The sequence below is a fragment of the Cornus florida genome, unplaced genomic scaffold (genome assembly GCF_030987335.1).
Source record: "Cornus florida cultivar Cherokee Brave unplaced genomic scaffold, ASM3098733v1 CherokeeBrave_3.0.0_Hap2_Chr01, whole genome shotgun sequence".
NCBI lineage: Eukaryota > Viridiplantae > Streptophyta > Magnoliopsida > Cornales > Cornaceae > Cornus > Cornus florida.
The window spans coordinates 113,063,301-113,074,060 of NW_026775571.1; the positions used below are offsets into that span (position 1 = coordinate 113,063,301).

Here is a 10,760-nt window from a genome sequence, read left to right on the forward strand (position 1 = left end):
TTAAATTGGAGCTCACCCCAAGTTAATAAAGTTAGATTCGGAGTAAGCCTCAATATAGTTGAAATCAAAAGGCCAAATTTTTATATAGTTTTGAAATCAAAAGGCCAAATTTTTATATAGTTTTGAAATCAAACGGACCCTTAGTGTTGAGATTCGTGATTGATTGATCATGCCATGCTCTTTTTCGTAGTGTTTTGATTTGACCATTTGATAGCATTGTGTTAACTGTTAGTATTGCAACTCAAATAAATTATTGGACTCCATGAAAAAGTTGACCAAAGCATATTTCATGCGGAGTATTTATTTTGATGGGTAAAGTGGGGGAAAAAAAAAAAAAAAACTCTTTTTATGTACAGAATTGATAAAAAAAAAAAAATCTTAAATAGAGTAAATAAGTATATTTTGTCAATTTAAAGTTTGAGATACTTAAAATGCTATTAGGATAAAATAAAAAAACAAAAAACACTGATTTCAGGATGAAAGAGGAGAGAGATTTAATTATCCACAAGAAAAAAAAAAAAAAAGAAGAAGAAGAGGGGAGAGAGATTTTACCTTTTTTATAAAAAAATTGGTCAAAATTAATTATAAACTGATATTAAAAAAGATTTGCACATATTTTCAAACGTTAATAATTTATATGTATATATTAAATAGCAGGGTATTTTTTTTTCCCTGCCACTCACTATACCCCCATTTTGAGTGACTTGTACCGTGCATACCATGTCAAGTAAATTTTCAATAATTAAGCTACTTTTTAGGAAGGATTGGCCTTCTTTTCGAATGAACATTGATTACAAACTTGTATTTGGGACTATTGGTTCCCTAATGACATGGAAGTCCACTAACGCTTTTGACAATTTTCCATATCAATATTATAGATCAAATTAATTACTCTGCAAGGTTGATTGAGGTGTGGGCCAAGCAAATCAGGGTGGACCAAAACCTACAATTAAGTCCATGAATGCGCAAGAAAATGATTCCAATTATTTGGGTTTATATTCTTTATATATATATATGGTGGAGCCTAATCCAATAACTGCAGCATGTTATGTTTGTTTGAATCTTGGCATGAAACACACATTTCCCCTAGATGTAAGTGTATTACATTTGTGCCAAGTGATTTATTTTTATTTATTTATTTCTTAATGCTAATCCTACTTACCCAATTTTATATGAAATAATATAGGCCATCATGTACTATGAATCTATGATATATTTTTTTGTTAATCAAAGTTATTGACCTAACTTTCTTTGGCACATTAATTTGGAAAGCCATTAAATTCCAAGAAAAGTTCGAAAGTAGATCCAATTCACAAGTGATAGTTACATCACGCAACAAATAGTTAATTGTTTTTCATTAACTTTTCTTCCTAATTAACACCATTATGGCATAGTGGTGGTGAGGCTATGCTGATGGTGTTTAGTGGTCACAATGGCGGCCGCAAAATTGACTTGGTGATGGTTATGTGAAATAGGTGGGTGCTTGTTTATTTATTAAAAATTTTAAGTTATTAAACAATATTATATTTCATTTATTTATATTCATATCACTTTTTTTTTAAATTCGAAGTAAGACAAGTTTTTTCTTGTAACATTATATTATCATAATTTGGTACTGCGTTGGCGGTAATATATGTGATCATAATTATTGAGTTTTAAGAATTATTCATAAACAACCCAATTAATTATTGGAGACATTCTACAGGACAGAGATTGGCAGTATAATCTCAGCAAGATCTAGCTTGACCCATAATTAAGATATCATTATTGAAAATTTATGGAAGCAGACAATGTCACCATCTACAATAGTATGATGTATATCTACATGGATGCATACATTTTTATTCTGCAATATTTGAATCCCCACAACCTTGTATGTAATTATTTTGTTTTTCAATTACTTAATTAAAGTATAATTCATTTTGTTCATCTGCTTTTACAAAAAAGATTGGCGCATTGGCAGTTTGGTTCCAGAAGGGATCACAAGATTCTTAGTAAAGCTTAAGTCAACAATAATGTCATTTCATATAATTCCAATGCCTGTCATAAACTGGACCCCAATAATTGAATGAGAGACTTGAGAGTCCTCATCACCCTCCACTTTCAATGAAAAATCTTCACCAAGCCAAGCACTAGTCTCCTCTGTTCCGCAAATCACGACCAAATCTCAGACTGACCTCTGCAACACTGCAACTATACTTAATTCTGATGTACACACACTAAGCCGTGTATGTGTGTATGTAAGTAACTGTTACAACTTTATCTTTTTTTTATCTTTTTTTTTTTTAACTTTCAAAAAAAAAATTTATCTTTTTATTATATTATATATATATATATATATCCGGACGCTTTAAATCTTGGTTTATCATCTTCATCTCCAGGCTAGTTTAAACTTTAAACTGAGACTCTGATTTTTGACAGGAGTGACCTTTTATTATTATTTTTTTTTTCGGAAGGTAGGAGTGACCTTTTATTGCTGTACCTTTTTTATAGATCGAATCATAATTTACTGTATTAAAATTGAAAAAAATTTAATTCATAAATTGAACTAAATTTTCTTTGACATCAAATTCAGAGTGTAGCACAGTCAAACGTAACATAAATGTAATGTGGGTTGAAAATCACTGTAACACCGCTACAGCACCAATACATTACAGTAAGCCTCTTCTCTTTAAAAAGATTTATATTCTTGTTCCTCTTTGAGTTTATAACAAAGAGACATTTCATAACCAAAACTACTCTCAGTCATTTGAGATATTGAAAGCTTCATATGGCGAATTCAACCAAACCAAATTCAGCTTCAACCAAAAGCAAATTAGCAAAAACGTTGCTAAAATTCATCCACATAAAAACCGCCACAAAAGCTCTCTCATTCAATCTCCTTCGACCCCAAGAGAAACCCAAATACAATCCAAAAAACAAAATTTCTCAGCATTCCAATGAATATGATGACAACCACGAAACAGAGCTTCGAAACAGAGTTGCCATGGAAGCTTTTCTTGCTAAGCTGTTCGCGAGCGTTGCTGCTGTTAAAGCAGCTTACGCGGAGCTACAGACAGCTCAGAATCCCTACAATGTCGAAGCAATTCAGTCATCGGACGAGGCTTTGGTGCATGAACTGAAAGCACTTTTGGAGCTGAAACAGAGCTTCTTGAAGAAACAGATTGATTCTTCACCGCCTCAAGTGACTCTTCTGCTCGCGGAGATTCAAGAGCAGCAGAGTTTGATGAAGATGTATGAGATCACCATGAGCAAAATGCGGAGCGAAATCGAAGCAAAAGAATCTGAAATTCTGTCTATCCAAACAGAGTTGAATGAGATCGATTTGAATAACAAGTTATTGGACTCATCTAGTGAGTCGTTTTCTGTTCTTGATGGCATGAATCCATCCGAATCGAAGCTGAGAGATTTCATCACTGTTTTGCATTACACAGTGAAGTCTATTCGGAGCTTCGTCAGAGTAATGATCGGAAAAATGGAGTCCGTCAATTGGGATATAGAAATTGCGGCGAGTGCGATTGATCCTCGAGTAATATTCTCGAAATCAAATCATATATGTTTCGCGTTTGAATCATTCGTGTCCTCTGAAATGTTAGAGGGTTTTGATCGACCAAGCTTTTCGTCTTCATCTCTCGGCGATCAACGATCTTATCTCTTCGTCGACCGATTCAACACAGTGAAATCGGCGAACCCAATTCATTTTCTCAAACAGAATCCAAACTCAAGTTTTGGGAAGTTCACAAGGACGAAGTATCTTCGATTGATTCATCCGAAAATGGAAGCGTCGTTCTACGGGGATTTGAATCAGAGAGAGCTGATTGAGTCGGGGGAGTTTCCGGAAACTGGGTTCTTCGCGGAATTCGCCGAAATGGCGAAGCGAATTTGGCTTCTGCATTGTTTGGCTTTCTCGTTTGATGGAGAAGTGAACGTGTTTGGAGTTGGAAAGGGTTGTAGGTTCTCAGAGGTGTACATGCAAAGCGTGAACGACGACGTGTTCGATGACGCAGCCGACGGTGGTGGTTTTGAAGTGGCAATGACGGTTGTTCCGGGGTTTAAGATCGGAAAAACGGTGATACAGAGTCAGGTGTATTTATCTCCGGTCAAATCATGACGTTTTATGATTGTATAATTTGTATGTATGTATGTATGTATATATATTGTGATTTGTGAAATAGTGATCTCTCTCGGAAAAGAATCGGTTAAAGCGAGGAGGACCCGAGTGCACATTTCCATTCGGGGCTCACAAGGCAAAGCCGACTCAGTTGAAAGATTGGAAGCGCGTGTGGCGGCGCGTGAGCGTATACGCTTGGTGTTGAGTGCTACTCCGTATCTGTTTAATTTTTGCGGTCATTTCTGACTCAATCTGGAAGCGCATGTCAGCAGTTAGCAGGAAAATAGTTGACATTTGGACCCACACATCCGTGAATTTGGTTTCTAAAGGATATGAACTAGATTTTTGAGTATAGTCATAACTAGACTAGAGCGAGAGAGAGGTGGCCAAGGCAAGTAGGGACTCAGGTGTTTGTTTTTGGGGGTAAGGGTGGAAAGAAAAATTTGTACCCATTTTTCAGAAAATTTGAATAGCATGTGTCTTCCTGCAAAATTTGATCCTCTTTTGTGCAAATTTTGATTTTTACATGCACCACCTTTATTTTGATAACACATTATATATATATATATATATATATATATATATATATATATATTGAAAATGGAGGGAGATTCTACACTCTAATAAAAGTGGAGATTGGGCCGAGGATTCATTACACTATAGTTCATCTCATCACTTTATAATGCAATCTATGTATTATAATTTTAGACATTCATTGAGAAATAATTGAATGGAGATGATCTTTTTGTTTTTTTCCTCTCAATTTTTTTTTTAAAAAAAAATCTATCAATTTTTGCAGTTGATGACTTCAATATGGTTACAGTTCTATAATAATTATTCGTCTTCTGGTGTAAGAAGCAAGAGGCCAAATAAATAATACTCTCTCCGTCTTATAATATAGTTGTCCATCTTTTATTTTTAAGTTGTCCCAAAATATTTGTCCACAATTTAAATAACATATTTTACATTTTTTCATAAAATATCTTTAAAATTTTCAAACTAAATTATATATATATATATTTAAATTTAAAAAATAATTTTGTAATTTTTGAAAATGACAATATAATAATTATATGTTCCTTTAAAAAGTTAAAAAAAAAAAAAAAAAAAACCGAAGGGGGTACAACCATTCAGTTGTCATATCTATTGAATGCATTTTGGAAAATGAAATAATTGGTTAGCAATTTAGATTGAGAATGGTTCACGGGTGCTACAGGGCACTGGCTGAACAGGTTCCAAGTTCATCACAAAAGGCACTTACTTCCATAAACTTGCTTGTCCCCAATATGTAGTCAGGTTTTCAGATGACACTTTGATTAAGTTGATGAGATGAATATATTGCGTGCGTCCGGGATGGTGCCTCGGTTCATTTGCGTCTCATGTGCATAATATGTGTCTGTATAACAAAAACGACTTGAATAATTTTATATTGGGTGCGTTGGATGTGTGGTGTATCTATTCATTTGTGTGGTACGTGTATCTGGAATTACGTATTTATTCTGAACAAATATTGTAATTCAAATGGCAGGCTTCCGTATTAGTGTGCAACTTGGACTAGTGGCTGAGCTCTTGTTAATAACATCCGAAATCCACCCCTACTTTAAGTACGGGTGAAATTTTACAAACAAATTGTTAGAGAATTAATTTTCTAAAAGTATTAATATAAAAAAATAATAAGATTTAAACAAAATAAGTTGAAAAAAAATGTAATTATAAATTGAAATATATATATATATATATAACTATTTTAAATTTAAAAATATATAAAAAATTAAAATTAGAATTAGAATTTGGGCTGGGCTTGGATAGCTGACAACTCAAGGCCAACACTACTTAAAGTTTATGATTGGGCTGATCTTTGTTGGACGGGTTCGCCCAAATTACACTTTTAGAAACCAAATCTTGAACGGCTCACATTCGAATATTCACTCGGGTTTATGAAACACACAATTTTTTAAATTTTATTTCCCATACTATCCAAGTTTGCGAGTAGAATTTAATTAATCTGTCGCTAGTTTTGTCCGTTATTCTCTATGGTTTACATAGAGAATTTGAACTTCACACACACACACACACACACACACATATATATATATATTATCCTTGAATAAGTCTAAATCATTGGATTGTCCAATGCTACAAATGAAGATAACCCATCTGTCCTGGAAGAGAAAAACAATGAACATCAGTGTCCACACAACCAATTAACAAGAAAAATTATATAGACACAAGAGATAAACAACAGAATCTTATGTACAATTGGAGATTTTTCCAATGTTAAACAACATTCAATCTCTTCTCTTCCTTATCGGAAAATATTTTGGTATACTGAGAATTTTGGTATCACAATAATGTCCAGTGACAATCAAAAAGTTGCAGTGGAAGTGGCCATTGGAGCGCTTGGAAAGTGGAAGGACACGTATAAATGGGTTCCGGTATTTGGTGCTATTACTGCAATTGCAATGGCATTTTCTGTTGGTGCCAACAATCTTCCAGCATCAGTAAGTATGTGGTCTTTCCATTTACAACAAGACTGAAAATTAGTGTGCTTTTGCTTGGAACATTTCATGTGAAATATATATATATATATATATGTTGGCATGCATGTTTCAAGCATAAGAAACAATATATACATATATGATCTTAGCTTTAATTAGTTAAAATTTTCTTCTCATGTTACTGGCAATTAATTTTTCGCGTTTCATTTGCAGTTTTCGACACCAGTAGGGTCAGGGACACTGACTCTGTTGCAGGGCTCCATAGCAGCTTGTTTGATTTATGTTCCTGGTGCAGCCTTCGCCAGCAACAGCACTGTTACTGCTTTATTTTCAGATGTATGCAAAATCAAATCTTCTGCTGCTTCTTTTTTTGTTTGGAAATGAAGTCTATAAAAAGTCTCTTATAATTTTTGTTTTGTTGAAGACTAATGATGTTCATATGTTTTAATTGTTGCAGTTCATTAAAGAAAATCAACCTAATGAAGGTTTGTTGATGTGGAGTATGGTGGTTGTTGTCATCACTGCAAGTAATTCACTAAACTAAACTTAGCATACTAGTTTATTTTGGGGGGTAAATTAAACATATCATACTTGATTTCATATGCATTAATTTATTTCTGCTACAGAAATTTTGTTGTTTCATAGGTGGTTAAGGAGAAAAAACAAAGGTTTTATAATCTTAGGATGACATTTCCTAATGAAATAGAAGTTATCGTAACTTATTTCTCTATAGAAAATTAGTTTTGATTATCATCAGTTTCTTGTTCGACTTCTAATGAAGTCTGTTCTTGGAACAGCAATCTGGCTTGTTATTGCCACCTGCTTGGAGTTGCCAGTTTCATCTCAGCAATCAATACAGGGTGCCCTGTTAGGAACCATGCTTGTTACTGAAGGTTTTAGCTTCATACCCTTGTGGAACAAGGTAATAAAACAAACACACATTCAAATGTGTGTTTAGAGGTCTTGACATGAAATTTAGAGGTCTCATGGTTGGACTTTGGATGAATTCCATTGCAGAATGAAAATCACAATTTCAATGGTGGAGGTATCCTTTGGATCTTCCTCGAATGGACTGTAGCTCCATTGATTGCCTGTTTGTTGGCGTATTGCCTCTTCGCCATCTTGAAGGCTTCTATGCTTCGTCGAGAAAATGCCAGGAAAAGGATCCTCATTTTTCTACCCATTTTCTATGGAATAACTGCAGGAATGCTATGCTTCTTTGTCATGTATCAGGTACTTTTTCTCATCCAAAATTAAAAACTATAAACAAGGAGAGATCATAAATCCTAACTCATTTTGTCATGATAATTCAATCTTCTCATCACAAGAGCAACCCAAACCCTAAATTATTCTCTCATCTATACTGTAAAAGGTGCACATTTTGGAATGCCAATATACTGCAATATTTTCTTCTTTGACATTATTGCTACTTTGACGATTATACTGCAGGTCATACCAAATTTTAAAAATGTCTATAACTGGATTACAATTCTTGCTGTCGCAATGGCCACCTTGATTGGAGCCTTATTTTCTCTGGTAAACTACAAGGCATTACACTATTTTGATTAAAAATATGCTATTAATCAGGTTATATAAATGAATATTTTGATCATTTTCAACTTTAGGTTGAGGTTGTCCCATTGGTTAGACGAAGATTGGACACTGCCGAAACTTTCAAGACCACAAAGAAAAAAGGCTTCTCTGAGGCATCATGCATAGAATGCCAAGACCGAACTTCCAATACTGAAGCAGATGACAATGAAAAGTTTGAGGAAGCTTTAAGAGATTTTATGCAGAGGAAAGTCCTTGACACAGTCTATGAAGAGGATGAGCGGAGCTGGGCTTCTGCAGAACCAATCACAGAACCTGAACAAGTTCAACCAGTTTCTCAGTCTACCGCAGGACAAGCAACTCCACTGAAACAACTTCTTGAGTCTACACCAAATCATTTGGTTCAATCACGAAATTTTCAGAAGATTAAGAAAAAAACAACAGAGAATCCCTCTGAACTTATTAGAGATTTTACAAGATCCAAAATTTTTCCTGTAAGTATTCACTATATTTGTCAACACTTTAGCTCACTCTTTGAGCAATGCTCATCCATTACTCATTCCCTACCAACGATAGGAAAATAAAGCTTGTGATATCAAAAACTAAGTTCTATTCTCTAAATTTAATTATATATTTATGTATATATTTATCAAATGATGATTAAATCCAAAAAAATTGTAGGGGCACCAAAATCATCCTTTTGCATGTTCTTATGTGTGTAGGCTCATTAAATTTGTCCCTGAAAACTTTTTCCAAACGATAGAAATTCTGCTAATTCTTGGATATTCTTGTTTTGAAACAGGTAATTGAGTATGACAGGCATACACTAATCCGTCACGCACTTGCAGAGAAGTTTGATGATATGGAAGACCTCTTTGGTTTTCTTCAAGTTCTAGCTTCTTGCATGTTTGCGTAGGTTTATTCTTAATGGACTAAAGCCACCCTAGTGGTTATATTTGCCATCCAGGCTTCTCATACAATAATTCTATATAAAAATAATGGGAAAACATGCCAATAAATTTTAATCTACTACAACATATGCAGGCTTATTCAATCTGCTAGTGAGGTTGCTGCTGTTGTGAGTCCATTTGGAGCCATTCTTGATGTTTTTACGCACAGAGCGAAATATTCTGGAAATGCAGAAGATGTGGTGAGTTGAAATCTTTTCTCAGCACAGCTCCTTCATGTTTAGCCCTCATCATCTGGTTAAGGGGTAGCAACATTGAAGTGACTAGGCCAAAATGTTGCATATTACTGGTTGAAACAAGTAAAGAATTGGGGCTAACTTGAGGAGCTGAAGAATTTTTGTAATTGCAATTAGTTTGTTGGTGATCATTTTTCATGAGGCTTCTACAGGCAATATATTAACCATGTATAAGTAATACTAGGGTTCTTTACATGTCAATTGGTGGTTTAGAGCACTTGGTGGACTTAGTGCCTCTATGGGATTCTTTCTGTGCGGATGGCGACTGACTCAGTGCCTTGGGGGCAAGCTGACATACATAAGTAACTCGAGAGGAATGGCGTTGCAACTGTCCTCTGTGGCGACAATGATCATGTTGACAAAATTGAAGCTTCCAGTGTCAAGTGTTCATGCTTTTATCGGTTCTTCTGTAGGCGTTGGTATTGCTGATGATCCTCGGGTAAAACATTTCCATGCTCACTTCTGTCTTGATTTTTGACATTCTAACAGACAACTATCTGAAGCCTTACAATCCATAACATGAACATAACATAAATAATTCATATGAATCATTTGAATAATTAAGAAATCAACTCATTAAGCCACCATAAATTAGGATCCAAACCAAAATTTATTTTTTGGTGAATAATAGATATGTATATTTTTAACACTGAATGATAATTTTGGTCATTGCAGAATGTGAATTGGAGGTACCTAGTGAAAATCTTATGCGGGTGGGTGATCACCGTTCTGTTCTGTTGTTCAGTTTCTTTTGCGATATATGCCTTCACAATACACTCTCCTGCCTATATAGTGCCATGATATTGCCATGAGGCACCATCATTCCAGTTCCATTTACACTGGTTTAGTACCATGTAATTTTGTAATCATATTGTTTATTCAAAATTTTGGGACGATTATCATTTTTTTTTTGGGTTCAAATGCAAATCGATTATCCTGTGTAAATCTTTGGAGCTTTGACAGGAACAACTTCTTTTGATACCTTGGACAAATGAACACATGGTGAGAATACACATACAAAATGTATGCATTCATGCATGAGACAGTGATTGTACATCCATATGTACACAAATATTGCTTCCAAGTACTGATTGTGCTGCAATTGGTAGTATACAATGATTAAATTATGTTATTGGAAGTTGAAATTATGAGTCCAAAAACACCAAATTGAAAAATTATTTATCTCACTCCACAATGGAAAAAGTACTTAAAATTTTGAAAATAGGATTGAAAAGAATTAATCCCAGCACTTTCTTAGAATTGGGAAGTTTGTAACTTTTGTCATGTGAAAAACAGAGGTCTAAAAGCCTTTTTTTTAGTAATGTGGCAAGCATGTCCACTAATTCTTTCACAAACTTTTTTCAACCTAACACAACCACCCCTTTTTTCCTGATTG

At 34.4% G+C, this 10,760-nt stretch overlaps 2 protein-coding genes across 2 annotated transcripts; both read left to right on the top strand.

The window, feature by feature from the left end:
- Nucleotides 1-2,621: 2,621 nt before the first annotated feature.
- On the top strand, nucleotides 2,622-4,626 carry LOC132267078 (protein GRAVITROPIC IN THE LIGHT 1-like). The gene has a single exon (XM_059768160.1). It carries the CDS (start codon nucleotides 2,771-2,773, stop codon nucleotides 4,109-4,111), a length of 1,341 nt encoding a protein of 446 aa, XP_059624143.1. The 5' UTR covers nucleotides 2,622-2,770; the 3' UTR covers nucleotides 4,112-4,626.
- Nucleotides 4,627-6,239: 1,613 nt separating this feature from the next.
- LOC132314767 (uncharacterized) lies at nucleotides 6,240-10,390 on the top strand. Its single transcript, XM_059813591.1, has 11 exons — nucleotides 6,240-6,612; nucleotides 6,823-6,945; nucleotides 7,067-7,136; nucleotides 7,407-7,531; nucleotides 7,627-7,842; nucleotides 8,059-8,145; nucleotides 8,235-8,654; nucleotides 8,963-9,072; nucleotides 9,205-9,310; nucleotides 9,549-9,803; nucleotides 10,040-10,390. The coding sequence occupies exons 1-11, from the start codon at nucleotides 6,463-6,465 to the stop codon at nucleotides 10,163-10,165; spliced, it is 1,788 nt and encodes a 595-aa protein (XP_059669574.1). The 5' UTR covers nucleotides 6,240-6,462; the 3' UTR covers nucleotides 10,166-10,390.
- Nucleotides 10,391-10,760: the final 370 nt, after the last annotated feature.

What these genes read in the sequence shown, in the direction of transcription:
- LOC132267078 (XM_059768160.1), top strand. Translation starts at nt 2,771, where the DNA reads ATGGCGAATTCAACCAAACCAAATTCAGCTTCAACCAAAAGCAAATTA.
- LOC132314767 (XM_059813591.1), top strand. Translation starts at nt 6,463, where the DNA reads ATGTCCAGTGACAATCAAAAAGTTGCAGTGGAAGTGGCCATTGGAGCG. An exon ending in GGTTGTTGTCATCACTGCAA is followed by an intron (nt 7,137 to 7,406) that starts GTAATTCACTAA and finishes TTCTTGGAACAG; the next exon opens with CAATCTGGCTTGTTATTGCC. An exon ending in TCATACCCTTGTGGAACAAG is followed by an intron (nt 7,532 to 7,626) that starts GTAATAAAACAA and finishes ATTCCATTGCAG; the next exon opens with AATGAAAATCACAATTTCAA.